The sequence below is a fragment of the Gekko japonicus genome, unplaced genomic scaffold (genome assembly GCF_001447785.1).
Source record: "Gekko japonicus isolate JY-2015 unplaced genomic scaffold, Gekko_japonicus_V1.1 scaffold2226, whole genome shotgun sequence".
NCBI classification, from domain to species: domain Eukaryota; kingdom Metazoa; phylum Chordata; class Lepidosauria; order Squamata; family Gekkonidae; genus Gekko; species Gekko japonicus.
The window spans coordinates 208,661-223,571 of NW_015159781.1; the positions used below are offsets into that span (position 1 = coordinate 208,661).

The 14,911-nt window shown below is 46.6% G+C and overlaps 2 protein-coding genes across 2 annotated transcripts in view; one reads left to right on the top strand and one right to left on the bottom strand.

Moving 5' to 3' along the window:
- The window catches only part of NOA1 (nitric oxide associated 1), a 17,674-nt gene extending 14,822 nt beyond the window's left edge, over positions 1-2,852 (bottom strand). Inside the window, exon 1 of the mRNA XM_015406976.1 lies at positions 1,721-2,852. Coding sequence (XP_015262462.1) covers positions 1,721-2,852 — 1,132 coding nt within the window. The remainder of the gene's footprint in view (positions 1-1,720) is intronic.
- A 2,865-nt stretch (positions 2,853-5,717) lies between these two features.
- The window catches only part of POLR2B (polymerase (RNA) II (DNA directed) polypeptide B, 140kDa), a 32,024-nt gene continuing 22,830 nt past the window's right edge, over positions 5,718-14,911 (top strand). The window contains 5 exon segments of the mRNA XM_015406988.1: positions 5,718-5,837; positions 8,876-8,948; positions 13,089-13,239; positions 14,074-14,186; positions 14,523-14,742. Coding sequence (XP_015262474.1) covers positions 5,819-5,837; positions 8,876-8,948; positions 13,089-13,239; positions 14,074-14,186; positions 14,523-14,742 — 576 coding nt within the window. The 5' untranslated portion in view covers positions 5,718-5,818.

Sequence of the window (14,911 nt, forward strand, 5' to 3'; positions counted from 1 at the left end):
ATGAACAGCAGTTCTGCGATTCAGTTTGGGGTTCATGACTACACCACAAACCAAACCGCAAACTGGTTCATATACGTTTGTGAGCCATTTAAAGTTTAAACCCCTGCTTTCTGCTCCCCATGGCTTTCCACAGGGAGCAGAAAGCAGGATTTAAATGTCTCTGAGCCATTTAAACCAAACATCTGAGTTTTTTGTGAAGAGCAGAAAGCAGGGGGTCTGCTCTTCATGAACCGCCATGAACTGCAACAAAACTTGTGGAAGTTTGTGGCAGTTCTTCAGTTCGTGAACATCGCTTTGCGAACCATGAACCAGCCAAAATTCGTGATGAATTTTAGTTCATCAGCTGGTTCATGCCCATCCCTACTGAGGATACTAGGACCTGTATGTAGGGCAAGCACTCTAGAAATGGTCTTTCAGGGTCCCCAGTGACAGGGATGCCACCATTTCAGCATCCAGGACACCAGGGACGGCCACATAGGGACTTTCAGGCAGACTAGGTATAAGCGAACAGATCAGGATACAGGAACTGGGGGAATCCAGGGTACAGGAAGAGATATGTGAATCCTGCTATACTCCCAATGACACTGGGAATGAGACAGGGAACTGTTTGGGGGAAATTTAAAAATTACTCCTTGCTCAGGCCAATCCCAAACTGAGCCAAGGGCAGATGGCCCATCTCCAACCAGCAGCCATTTGAACCGGGAATCTTCCCCCTTTAAGCTGGCACTAAACAAGCCCTTCAAGTCCTTTAAAGTTGCCAGCCTGCATAAGTGATTGTTAGTCATTTATGACATAAGAACATAAAACACTAGTGTGCTATTTTCCAGTGTATAATGACAACCCCTGTCTGGTTGTCACTGGAAGCCACTTGTATACTTACTACTCTTTTAACATAGTTTCTGCAAAAAGCACTAAAGGCAGATTCTTATTTGCTAAAGATGATGGGGGGGAGGCAAACTTGCAGCATACTTGCACATTTATTTGGTATTTATGGCCACTGTGTGACAGAGGGTTGTATTGGATGGGCCATTGGCCTGATCCAACATTGGCTGGGGCAGTGATCAAAAGTCTGAGTTACAAATCTTCTCTCACTTCACCTTTGCCACAAGCTCCCCAGGCCGTCTTAGGTGGCCATTCTCAGCTGAAAACTTACAGCATGGGAACAATAACTGAAGTAACTTACAGGGGTTTTTTCTTAGAGATTAAGGACAAGACAATGTGCCGGAAAGATTTTGTATGGCCTAAAATACTGCAGACACGCCAAGTAATATTCACTTCTCTCATATGACCCCCAAGAGCTTTGCAGCCTACTTGTTCCAGGGCTTCAGCTTCTACAGCTCTCCTTTCCAACCATATGGCTGCTAGAGACAGTATGACCAGCTTCTCCAGAAGAGCAGCCACGTTCCAGGAGAGCAGCACCGAGATTCTGCATGAAAATGCTTGCTCCATCCAAATCATTGCTATCTAAAAGTTGCCACCATGAATGCATGGAGCCAGAGAATTCTGTGATCGGTGAGACCACATCATCTGCACAATAAGCTCCCACTGGTAAGCACTCGAGTAGGGAGCCCCAAGGAAAAACCATATGCCTCTTCCTGCACTTCAGGATAACACAACACCACCCAACCCAGGAACGTCCAGCAGCTTCCATACCCGCCTTTCTGTTAGTGGCCTCAAAGAATAAAAGTGTAGTGAGTGAAATTCCTCAGTTCCCTCTGACCTGGCCAAGGAGAAATGGTTGCCCTGCTGATAGCATCCGAGGCTCTGGACTTGCAGTAGTCTGACAGGAGCAGTGTGTTGAAGAGGGTCGACTTCCCAGTGTTGGTAGCCCCTACGAGGTATACATCCCCGTTGAACTTCCACGAGCTCTGCATCTTGGAGATCAGCTCTTCCACCCCATAGCCCGTCTTGGCGCTGAGGAGGTGCACGTCAACCACTCGCTGGTTTGGGCCCCCCCTGTGTTGGTTCAGGCTGACATGGGTGCAGGCCTCCAGCAGGCGCTCCCGGAGGCGCTTCAAGTAGTTAGGTGAATCGCCAGGCACCAGGTCCACCTTGTTGCCCAGCACCAGGATATTGGCTTGATCTCCCACCAGCTCAGGGAGATCCGGCGGGAGGGAGTCAGGCAGGTCCAGCACATCCGCCAGGCAGAGTACCAGGGGCGGGCGGCCATGGCGGAGAGAACTGCGCACGGCACTGCTGACCACGTTGCGGTACTCCTCGGGGGTCACTTGCACCCGCAAGGCCTGCTGGTGGTGAATCAGCAACCAACAGCGCTGGCAGATGGCATCCTCCAGAGCCTTCTCAGGGCTCTCCCCAGCCCCCCCCAGCAGGCTCAGGTACTTGGCGCTGGGCAGGTACCCGGGCAAAGCAGGGTCCCGGCAGTGTAGCTCTGCGCCACAGCCCGAGCAGGCCACCCCGCTCGAGGGTATCGAGGGATCCGGACTCCCCGAAGCCTTGTGGGGCCTCCTCCGCCGGGGCTGCTTCGGAAGTTGGCCGTCGGGAGCCTGCAGCGGAAGGGGTTCCCGGGGCACCTGCGGGATCTCCTCCTCCCCCTCTTCCTCCTTCTTGATGAGCTCCCTCAGCAGCTTCTCGAGGGCCGGCTCCTCCGCCGGGTGATACTCGGGGAACACGAACTCCTCTTCCTCCTCACGCGGGTCTTTCGCGGCTGTTGCGACGATGCCCCCCGCCTCCCGCCGCCTCGGCGGCCGCTCAGCGCTCGGGACAGTAGAGAAGCCTCCGGGTGTCGCTCGCCGAGGGGCCGCCCCTGCGCCTCCAACGGGCCACGAGGGCCAGCGACGCCAGACGCCCCGCAGGCCCAGCCCCAGCCCCAAGGCGCGCCTCAGCCCGTTCATCGCAACCGCCGCTACGACGGAGACAGACAGACACGCTGGAGCCAAACCCAGAAAGAACTTCCGGTGATAAGCGGAAAAAGTGCGCGCGCGCGAGCCTTAGGAGTTGCCGCTCTAGCATTTGACAGCTCTGTGGCCGAAGCTTTGTTTCGGGCGTTTGAGCCGAAAGGATGAGACAGGAAGGGATGATAGAGTCGGCGAGGTTGGAGGGGATCTCCTTTCTCGGCTCGCTCTTTCTGGAGAAGGGGGTCACGGCCGGCTGCTTGGTGGTGCTGTTCCGTTCCTCTCTGCGGGATCGCATAAGGCCGTGATTTGTGTATGCGTTGTTGGATATAGTTATTTTACAGCAAGATAGATTCAGTTGGGATAGCCGTGTTGGTCTGAAGTAACAGAACAAACTTTGAGTCCAGGGGGACCTTCAAGACCAACAAAGGTTTATATAGGCCCCAGGCACACTGGCCGGACACCACCGGTCCTTCCCTCGGCGCCGGCGGGTAAATGAGGGACCGGAGGGGAATGCTGCGTGACGGCGCAATCACACCACGGGAGTCTGGAGGCAGCCCATGGCAAACGTTTACTAGTACCTTGGAGGTACTAGTTTTTTAACTCGCATTGTCTGCGGTAAGCCACGGGTGCGCTCCACTTCCCAGATGTTGGGGTGTGATCGTGCCTGGATAATCCGCCCACCATCTGTGCCTCTCCCGTGGCAACTTTGCCGTGTGACCGGGGCCTCAGGCTATAAACTGTCGTGTGCTTGCACGAAAGCTTATACCTTGAATTCAACTTTGTTGGTCTTAAAAAGTGCCGCTGGATTCAAACTTTATTTTACAGCAGTCATTCGTGACTGGTCAAGATGAGTGGACGTGTTAGTCTGTCTGTAGCAGTAGAAAAGAGCAAGAGCCAAGTAGTACCCTAACAGCTAACCAAATTTGTGGCAGCGTATGAGCTTTCATGAGTCACGGCTCACTTGTTCATATACCAGGGTTACCAGATGTCCCCCTTTTTAGAGGACATGTCCTTTTTTCGGGGTGTCTGTCCTCTTTTGGTTTCTTTTTAAAAAACTGACGAAAATGTCCTCTTTTGGGGTTTGGAAGGTTAGGCGTATTCCTAGTTAGTAGCAATCATCACAGTTTAAATAGGGGTATTAGAATGAGATTTGTCACAGTGATCACTTGGTTGAAGTAGTCAGTTGGGAAATATGTCCTTTTTTAATTTTCAAAATGTGGTAACCCTATCATATCCTGGATTAGCTTGTCCACACAGGAGCATTTGTGTGGGAATGATTGCTGCAAGGACAACTACACATGGATGCTGCCCTGATTTCTAATCTCACTTTTCAAAAATCACTTTAATACTGATCGTACATTTGGGTCCCACTTGCAAAGAAACTCCCTTCCCCAACAAAAAACACAATCTCACATCAGTTAGCACTGAATACAGTTTGTATTTGAGCAACAGGTTGTATTTCATTTTGCACATGTATGCAAAAGCAAACCCTGACCTGGATAATCCAGGTTAGCCCAATTTTATCAGGTCTCAGAAGCTAAGCAGGGTTGGCCCTGGTCAGTATTTGCATGGGAGACCAAGGAATACCAGGGCCACGATGTGAAGGTAGACAATGGCAAACCACCTCTGAATGTCTTTTGCCTTCAAAACCCTGTGGGGTCACCATAAATCAACTGTGCTTTGACAGCAAAAATAAATAAGAAAAGCAGAAGCAAACCCAAATTTTCCATTAAGGCTCCCTGAGCCTCCTTTTCAAGCTTGCCTAATTACTCCTTTCTGGCCTTACAATTCACCTGCAAGATAGATTCAGGTGGGTAGCTGTGTTGAGTTGAAGCAGTAAAACAAATGTTGAGTCCAGTGGGACCTTTAAGAACAACAAAGGTTTGTTCAATGATTGAATAAACCTTTGTTGGTCTTAAAAGTGCCACTGGACTCAAAATTAAATCGACCTGCAATAGTCATGATTTGGTTTTGGCTCCTGACTGACCAACAGCTTGAGAACCGCTGACACAGAGCGTGTTTACTTGGCAGAGCCAAGTTTTCCCTAGGATGTGCTGAAAGTCTCCATGAGTCTCTTTTATAAATGGTTTGTGGCTCCAGTCTTCTGCATATCTCCACCCCACCTTTGGAGATGCTGGCTTTTTAAAAATTACACAATGTTAATTGCTTCTGTCCCATCTGGGTTGCCAGCCCCCCCCCCCCCCCCCCCCGCCACTGGTGGGGAATTGAGGGGAGTAGGGTTGCCTGATGCAGTTTGAGAAACTCCAGGAGATTCGGGGGTGGAGCCAGAGGAGGACAGGGATCTCAGTGAGATACAATGCTATAGGGACCACCCTCCAAAGCATCCCTTTTTCTCCAGGGGAACTGATCTCTATAGCCTGGAGATGTGCTGTAATTCCAGGGGATCCCCAGGTCCCACCTGGAGGCTGGCATCCCTAGCCCAGGTCAGAAAGGCGGAGTAAAACTATTGTAAAGCATTCAGAAATTGACATTGGGAGGGGGGTCTTTCCAAATGACAAGGCAGCTCCAGAGCAGCCCGATCCTGATCCGTTGTTGCCTCGGCCGATTTCCAGATAAACAAACAAAACTCCGGGCTAAAAAGGAAAAGGCATTCCGAAATGAACACCCATGGCCAGGTCGTGGCCTCTCGGTGGTGTCGGTGGCACAAGGAGTGCAATACACTTTGTACGGCGGGAGAAAAACCCGTAAAGTTTGAGGCTAGAAGGGCAGAGCGGAACCCCGTCGCCAAGGAGACCAGTGAGCCCTTCCGTGTTACGGGTCAAGTGACAACTGAGGAGAAGCGGAAGTGCTTGAGCCGGTGCGCAGGCGCAGTTGCCTACTGAGCGGCTTGGCTTTAGCGCGACGTTTTCGCCTGCTTGGGTGTCTGCTAGACTGCGTGAGCTCCTGTCGTCGCCGGTTTCTTTCCGCTGGGTCTGAGGTTGCTCTGAGGAACTTTCGCCAAGATGTACGACGCCGACGAAGGTGAGGTCTGGCGGGGGGTGGTCCTTGAGGTCTCTGAGTGGTCTCGGCTCTTAGCTCCGCAGACGGTGCCCGGTGTGTAGGTGGTGGTGGGGGGGTTGTTGTCTGGGCCTGGAAAGACCAGGTTTGGGAAGTTTCCTTCACGCTATTTAATAGAAGTCACAATAAATGGTGCCTGTATCTGAAGAACTGAGCGCTGACTTACGAAAGCTCATAGGTAAAGGTAAAGGTTCCCTTGTCTGGGCCTGAAAAGACCAGGCTTGGGAAGTTTCCTTCAGGCTATTTAATAGAAGTCAAAATAAATGGTGCTTGTATCTGAAGAAGTGAGCGCTGACTTACGAAAGCTCATAGGTAAAGGTAAGGGTTCCCTTGCTCGAAAGCCAGTCGAGTCCAATTCTAGGGTTGCGGTGCTCATCTCCGTTTCGAAGCCGAAGAGCCAGCGCTGTCCGAAGACGTTTCCGTGGTCATGTGGCCGGCATGACTAAACAGCAAGGCGCACGGAACGCTGTTCCCTTCCCACCGAAGTGGTACCTATTTATCTACTTGCAATTTCTTGCTTTCGATCTGCTAGGTTGGCAGGAGCGAAAGCTCATACTCTGCCACAAATTTTGTTAGTCTTCAAGTTGCTGCTGGACTCTTGCTCTTTTCTACTGCTACAGACAGACTTAACATCTTGGTGCTTGTTTTGTTTGAGTGTCAAAGCGCTTTGCATCATCACACCCAGGCGATAGATCGGGATGGGTAGCCGTGTTAGTCTGTCTGTAGCAGTAGAAAAGAGTAAGCGTCCAGTAGCACCTTAAAAGACTAACAAAATTTGGGGCAGGGGATGAGATTTTGTGAGTCGCTGCTCACCTCTTCAGTATCCGGATGGGAGACTTTTTCAGTATCTGAATATATAGAAAGAGTATATGCTCTAGTACAAATGGAAAGGAGCGTTCTTGAATAAAGGGAACATAACTGCAGTCTGTTCCACTGTTCATTGTAGGTATTATTTTATTATTTCACTGTGTATGCTATTTGTCATTCCACTGCTTATTGTGTGCCTTATCTTGTTCTTAGTTATTTTTGTAATTCCACTCCTGTTTGCATTTCGGACATTACCGTGTTTGATACTTTTTGCATCGCTTCTCATTTTTGTGATCCTATTCCTTTTGTGTTGCTTGGTTGTCCGGTGCCATTTGATTGTGTTGTCTTCTACTGTGTTAAGTGTCTTGTATCATCAAGAAAGTTGGAACTATAAATAAACAAATGCATAAATAAATTCACCTACATATCCTTCCTGCAAGGTAGGCTGACATTGTGGCCATCTTCTTACATTGCAATTTGAGATGGTTGAGAGGAAGAAAGATGGTGCAGTATTGCATTTAAGAGACTAGAAATTAGGGGGTCCCTGGCTCGGATCTCTGCTATGAACTCCTAGGCAAGCCACTACCCTTTTCTGGCATTGGTCTCCCATCTGCAATGTTGTGGTTATTTGTTTAGTGCCTTTATAACAATCTGCCCTTCTTCCAAGGAGCTCAGGTATGTGGCACTCCTCCATTTTGCCCCCTGCATTAATGCTGTTGGTACCTATTAAGTGTCATGATTTGTACCTGGATCTTTCTGGTCCTCTAACTGCTACACAGGCTCTTTGTGGTGTGTCTGCTAGGCCTACCTTATAGGTTTGTTGTAAGAATTACAATACAGTAACATGTGCTGAGCTTATGGTAATTCCATGGAAGTGCTAATTTTCATTAAGTGGAGGCTAATGGCTTGCTAAAGACTATTTCATAGTGGGTTGTGCTAAAAATTTCTAAGGCATGAGCAACTCTGAGATAAGTAAAAGAAGCCCAGATTTCTTTTCTTTCAGCTGTCATCCTTAAGATTGTCTGTCAAGATCTTACATTGTTAGCAATGCGATGCTGTTAAATATTGCAAAATAACAAACCTACATAACATATTTATGGTAAGATTTGAACTGAAGCTTTCGGGTTGACAGCTGGTACTTCTTAGCAATCACCACGCTACGCCAGTTTTGACTTCGTGATGCCTGCTTCAATTGCATTCCTGACTCCATTCACTCATTGTTTAGCTTGCCCCCCTTTTTTCCTCGTGTAACAGCAGAATGAGATAGTAATTTATTAGGGGCATGGGCAGCTTTAAAAATGGACATGCTCAGTTGTTGCGGGAGCTCTGGTTTAAAAAGGAACCTTGGCTGAATTAAAATTTATGGTAGACCTAAATGCTGTTCTTGCCCAATTTCCAAGTTGTCAAAGTTTATCTTTAACTTACACTGTGGTTTCCATTTTCACGTTCATACATATCTCTCCACTAAGTAAGGGAGAACTGTGCTTGGGACAAAGATATTCACTTTGGAGCTGTTGATATTAGAAGGCTCAGCTATTTATTTTTAATGTCATCTTTAAATCTTGTTTGATCCTATTGAGATTCTGGCAATCGCATACATTCTTACTCAGAAGTATGTTGTACTGAGTGTGAGGGAGTTCAGGTACAGCTGACGGTGCATACCTCTCTAAAGCTGTCCTTTGAGCTTTAGATGCAGTTCTGCTCACCCGATCTTAGTACAGAAGAACTGGAAAAATATTTCACCGTGCAATCCTATGCAGAATTTCTCCAGTCCAAGTCCGCTGTTTTCAGTGGGCTGAGATTGAAGTAACTTTGCATAAGACTGCATTGTTAGTCTTCTGGTTCATCTGTTCCCCCTTACTGTCACTCTTCGTCTTGAGACAGAAAAGCTGAAGTATTGTGCCAGCAGTCTCATTAGAGATATCAAGCAAACTCTTGGCGTGCCTCCATAGCACTATCCTTTCTATGCCGATGGTTCGACCCCAGGTACATCTAGTTGAAAATATTTAATTTAAGATGGTTGGCAATAAACCTCTGCCTGAGACCTTGCAGAGCCATTGGCAGTTGAGAGCTGCTGACATGGGTTATGGGAGTAAATGCTTAAGCTATTTGAAGGGGGATTGTGCACATCTCTGTGCAGTAAGGGCTGAAGAAATAACATTTAAGATGTATGTTGTTTCCCCCTTCTCTGGCAGATATGCAATATGATGAAGATGATGATGAAATCACTCCAGACTTATGGCAGGAGGCATGTTGGATTGTTATTAGGTAAGTTGCCAGATTGTAACTAGTAACAGATGTGCTCTAGCTAGGGGTGCTGTAGTGGAAGACCTCCTGCCCTATGCCCTGCTGCTGCCCTCTGGAGCAGCTGGAGCAAAATTGGAGGAAGATGGGTGAAAACTGGTGTTACATAGATGCTGTGACGTCATTTCCAGTATGAAAACAGAAGTGACTTCAACACATCAGGGTGCTCTAGGATTCTGGAATTTTTGGTGAGTCCCAGAGGTTGTCCTGATGTGGTGGTGTCACTTCTGTGTCTGTACCAGAAGGGATATGTCGGTGCAGTGTCAATGGTGCAAACTCCCCCTCCCCCCATCTTCTCAGGGCTTGGCAGTGCTGGGCTGCCAATCCTCCTTCTAGCCAAAGAAAGGCACTCTTTTTTTTTTGGTAAGTGTTTTGTGTGTATGTGTGTGTGTGTGCCTGGAAGTCATGGTTGACCTATTGAGGCAGACTCAGCATGGGTTCTGTAAGGGAAGATCTTGTCTCACTAACCTGTTAATGTTCTTTGAGGGGGTGAACAAACATGTGGACAAGGGGGATCCAATAGATATTGTTTACCTTGACTTCCAGAAAGCTTTTGATAAAGTTCCTCATCAAAGGCTCCTAAGCAAGCTCAAAAATCATGGGATAAAAGGACAAGTCCTTTTATGGATCAAAAACTGGCTAATTAATAGAAAACAGAGAGTGAGTATAAATGGGCAGTTCTCCCAGTGGAGGGGGGTAAGCAGTGGGGTACCACAGGGATCAGTACTTGGTCCACTGCTTTTTAACTTGTTCATTAATGATTTGGAGTTGGGAGTAAGCAGTGAAGTGGCTAAATCTGCGGATGATACGAAGTTGTTCAGGGTGGTGAAAACCAGTGAGGATTGTGAGGCACTCCAAAGGGATCTGTCAAAGATGGGCGAGTGGGCGTCAACATGGCAAATGGGGTTCAATGTGGCCAAGTGCAAGGTGATGCACATTGGAGCCAAAAATCCTAAATATAAATACACGTTGATGGGGTCTGAACTGGCAGAGACAGATCAAGAGAGAGATCTTGGAGTTGTAGTAGATAACTCACTGAAAATGTCGAGACAGTGTGTGACTGCAATAAAGAAGGCCAATGCTATGCTGGGGATTATTAGGAAGGGTATTGTAAACAGATCAGCCAATATCATAATGCCGCTATATAAATCAATGGTGCGACCTCATCTGGAATACTGTGTGCTTATCTTCCTAGATCTTTCAAGATCAGGCTTGCCTTGGCTATCCAGGTCAGGACAGGGAAAGGCACTCTTAACTCTCACTGATTTCAGTGGAGAGAGAGAAGTACATGTATAGTCTTTTCTGTAATAATCAGTGGAACAGGCTCTCTGTTTATTTAGTCACAATAACCTCAGTTAAACTAATTCCCAAGTAAATTTGCTTGGGATTCACACTCTTACATTTCTTTCATACCCTTCCTCCAGGGAGCTCACGGTGGCACACATGGCTCTCTGTTATCTGTACCACCATTCCATGGATCGGTTAGGTTGAGAGACCGTGACTGCCCCGAGATCACCCTATGAGCTTTGGGGGGGGGGGGGCTTGAACCCAGGTCCTCCCAGTCCTAGCCTGATATTCTAACCACTGTACGATGCTGGCTGGCTTAACAGCCTTAAAGGATTTAACTTGGGGGGGACGGTGCACAGTGTTGTCTTGGTGGCTGTACTTATTAGCTAAATGGTTAACAGCCAGATTAGTATGCAATATAATGAATATTGCAAGTAACAGTTTATAGAATAATACTAAGAGAGTCTTACATTTAGAGAATTTAATTCATATTGTGTTACTGATGGCTGTATGTTGTATACAGTTGATTTGGGGTAGAAAATTTTTCAGTGCTGTATTTTTGTGTGGAAAATTTCCTGCCCCACCTATGTAAGTATAGTCAATAGTTGCTGGGGCAGTTGTGCTGCAAAGCAATCATATTAGGTTAAGTAATGTGGGATATGAAGCAGGGACAAGCCCTAGTGCTCGTATCTGGTGCCTTTCCCTTCTTTTGCTAACATTCTTTAAATACTTGAGTTATTTATTTAAATTTGAATAAAATTTTCCCAGAAAACCCACATTGCTGGTTGCAATTGCTGTCTTCTTGTCTTTGGAAATCATTCCCTAGAATGAGAGGTTTAAAAGTCTAAGCTTTCACATCTTTGTCTGTGCACGTTACTTTTGGGATTCTTGTAGTTTAACAGCTTAGACAGTTGAACAAATGAAAATTAGCATGGGGTGTGTGTGGCCATTCTTTGTAGCACGACCACAATTCTCCCTGCTGTACTTTTGGAATGAGCGCTGTTGTATTGAAATCTTTCTTGACCCACCCTTACAGGTGAGAGACCACTCAGTCCTTGCCATATGTTGGGAACGGTCGCTTGCAGAACACATGGAAACAGGGTAGCTTGCCTATTAATGTAACTTCTCAACTGAAGGAGAGGGCAGATTTCCCCCATAGCTCATGCACATGGTGAATGTTTGGCATTCAGCCCCTAGTAGCTTCTCCAGTTAAAATAGACCTCAGGTCCCAAGGGTGGAAGAGATTCTGCCTATAACTTGGAGAGTTATCTGTCATAGTAGATTGTACTGGGCAGGTTGGATCAATAACAGATTTGATATGGCAGCTTTATGTGTTCTTCTGCAGACCTTCTGCATATTGGGGTGTACCCCAGAACAGCCTTGCTGGGTCACAGCAGTGGTCCATCAGGTCTAGCATCTGGTTTCACAGAATATAAGCAAATGCCCCTCCACAGTTGTTGCCTTCCAGAGCTGGTGTTCACAGGCTTTTACTGCCTCTGAACCATGGAGGTTGCACCGTAGTCATCATGCTTCTTGATGGACCTCCTCTCCATGAATTTGTCTATTTCTCTTTTAACCTGGCCAAACTAGTAACCATCACTACATCCTGTGGCAATGAATTGTGCAAGTCAGTTGCACTTTGAATACATGTAGTTATGTACGTTTTACATAATACATACGTATTATGAATATGAAACAGTCGATTCATTATTTTCTTTTTAAGCTTATTAATTTTTTAGGATTCCTAAGTAAATAAATGTGGCCTTGTTATTAAAAGATGAGAAATGTGTATTGGATTCCTCCAGCCCACACTCACAAGGTTTGAAGACTTATCTCTAAGAGCAGAGAAACTATTAAGCTCAAGGAAAATGTTCCACTGGGTTGTCCGAAGAGATTTTCTCCCTTCAGGTCTATTGGCACAGGATGCAGTCTGTCCTTTTATGAGTGCTGGTAGGAAACTGAAGATAAAGACTTGTCAAGGAGTCCAAGCCTGAACCCCGTGGGTCCCCAAGGGTGGTTGTATACGAGTAACCAGACCATTGTTTAATTTTTAAAAAGATTTTATGAAGTTTATTTCAATTTCTCTCAATATGAAAATTTATTCTGTAGCCCACACAACTCTAAAATGCAGCAAGAAAACTAGCTGAGCTAATACTTTGTAGGTCATAGTTCAGGCCTTTACAGTACAATCCTAAGAAGAGTTACTTCCATCTAAGTACATTGAAATCAGTGGGCTGAGAAGGGTGTATCTCTGTTTAGAATTGCACTGTCAGTCTACCAAAATCCCAGTTGGCCTCTCTTCTTCAGGACCTTAGATCAATTATAGTTTTTTGCCCAGCATCCTCAGTTGAAGGTGACCTCCAATCAGGACAGGTTCTCAGGAGAAGCCTCTAGAAGATTACCTCACCACCCCTCCCATCCTAGAGGCCGCAGGTTCTCAGGAGAAGCTAATTACCATGCTTCCATCTCTGGCCTTGAAAATGATGAGGGTTGTGTTGGCCGAGAGACCAATTAGCAATACCTGCAGGATGCTCCCATCCTAGAGGCCGCAGGTTCTCAGGAGAAGCTAATTACCATGCTTCCATCTCTGGCCTTGAAAATGATGAGGGTTGTGTTGGCCGAGAGACCAATTAGCAATACCTGCAGGATGGACCAGGCCTGAGACCATTCCCATTAACCCTTAGGGGGGAGGCCAGGGGTGCTTTGCCTCACACTTGTATTTTCACATTGGTCATAATAGTTGAAGAAACTATCATAATGCCTTTCTGAGGGGCTGCTCTCACTCCATGATTTCTCTCTCTCTCTTTTTCCCCAAAGCTCCTATTTTGATGAAAAGGGCCTGGTTCGACAGCAGCTGGACTCTTTTGATGAGTTCATTCAGATGTCTGTGCAGAGAATCGTTGAAGATGCTCCACCAATTGACCTGCAAGCAGAAGCTCAGCATGCTACTGGAGAAGTGGAAGAACCGGTAAGAGCCAGTGTGGTGTAGTGGTTAGAGTGTCGGATTTAGGACCCGGGAGACACGGGTTCAAATCCCTACTCGGCCATGGAAGCTTACTGCTTGACCTTGGACCCGTCACATACTCTCAGAGTTGTTGTGAGGATAAAATGGAGGAGAGGAGAATGATGTCAACAGTGGGAGGGCTTCTAATGTCCTGGCCCCACTGGTGGACCTCCTGATGGCACCTGGTATTTCTGGCCACTGTGTGATACAGAGTGTTGGACTGGATGGGCCTTTGGCCTGATCCCACATTGGCATCTTTTATGTTCTTATGTGAGCTGCTTTGGGCCCCCATTGGGGAGAATGGGGGTGGGGGGTATAAATGAAGTAAATAAAGGATATGTCTGTGCAAATTGCAGGTGTATGTCTGTGTACTCTACACTATAAGAATTCAAACTCTGTGCCAATAAAACTTTAATTCTTAAATTATGTTCATGGAAAAGAAGATCGTAGTTCTTTTGTGTAATTTATCCTGATTTGCTAATCATGGAAAGGGGCATAGAGCCTGGTAGGGTGTTGAAGTTTCTTCCTCAGCTGGAAATCTTAGTCCTCCTCCACTCTGGCTGTGAGATTTCAGCAGCAGTTGGCACATGCTTCCAAGGATAGCCTGACATCCGTAAGGGCTAAATCAAAGCTGAGAGTCTCGGGAACTGACTACTTTATCTCACTATCTTTTCTGCATTCCCATAGTATGATGGCATACCAGCTGCTCTGCTATGGGATCAGGAGGATGGTTGAACAAGCTTTCACTTCTCAAAATAAATGTCTAATTAAATCCATCTGTTTTGGTTTCTTTTACAGCCGCGTTATCTACTGAAATTCGAACAAATTTATCTCTCCAAGCCTACGCACTGGGAAAGAGATGGTGCCCCTTCACCCATGACGCCAAATGAAGCCAGGCTGAGAAATCTTACGTAAGAAATACCCTCTGCTAGAATGATGTTTGATGAAGCCTCAGTTGCTTGCAGTGTCCAAAGCAAAGTACAGTGGGGAAAGCACATCATGTTACATGTTAATTTGCTGTTCAGCCTCTGTCTATAAATTTGAATTCTAGCTTCCATTTCAATGTATTTGAAAAAGTGTGTATGCGCACGAAGGCTCATACCCTGAATAAACCTTTGTTTGTCTTAAAGGTGTCCCATTGGACTCCAAATTTGTTATCTTTAACTTTGTAATTGTCTAGGGTGAAATGTATTTATATCTCTCTGATGCTGGAGATTTATACGCCACGTGGCACTTTCTGTTCATAGGTACTCCGCTCCGTTGTATGTGGACATAACAAAGACAGTCATTAAGGAAGGTGAGGACCAGTTGCAGACGCAGCACCAGAAGACCTTCATAGGGAAAATTCCTATCATGCTGCGGTCCACCTACTGCCTGCTCAATGGCTTCACGGATCGTGATCTTTGCGAGCTGAACGAGTGCCCTCTGGACCCTGGTGGCTACTTCATCATTAACGGATCGGAAAAGGCAAGGATTAGGAGGATGCGTGAAGAAATGACTTCATGGGTTTGCTACACAAGGGCTTCATTCTTTTTTTCGTAATGCCCATTTCCATTCTTAAAGTTACATCAAAGGATATACTGAGAGTGTTCCCAGCAGTGTTGCACACCATGGATTTGCTTCTTCTCCATATGCA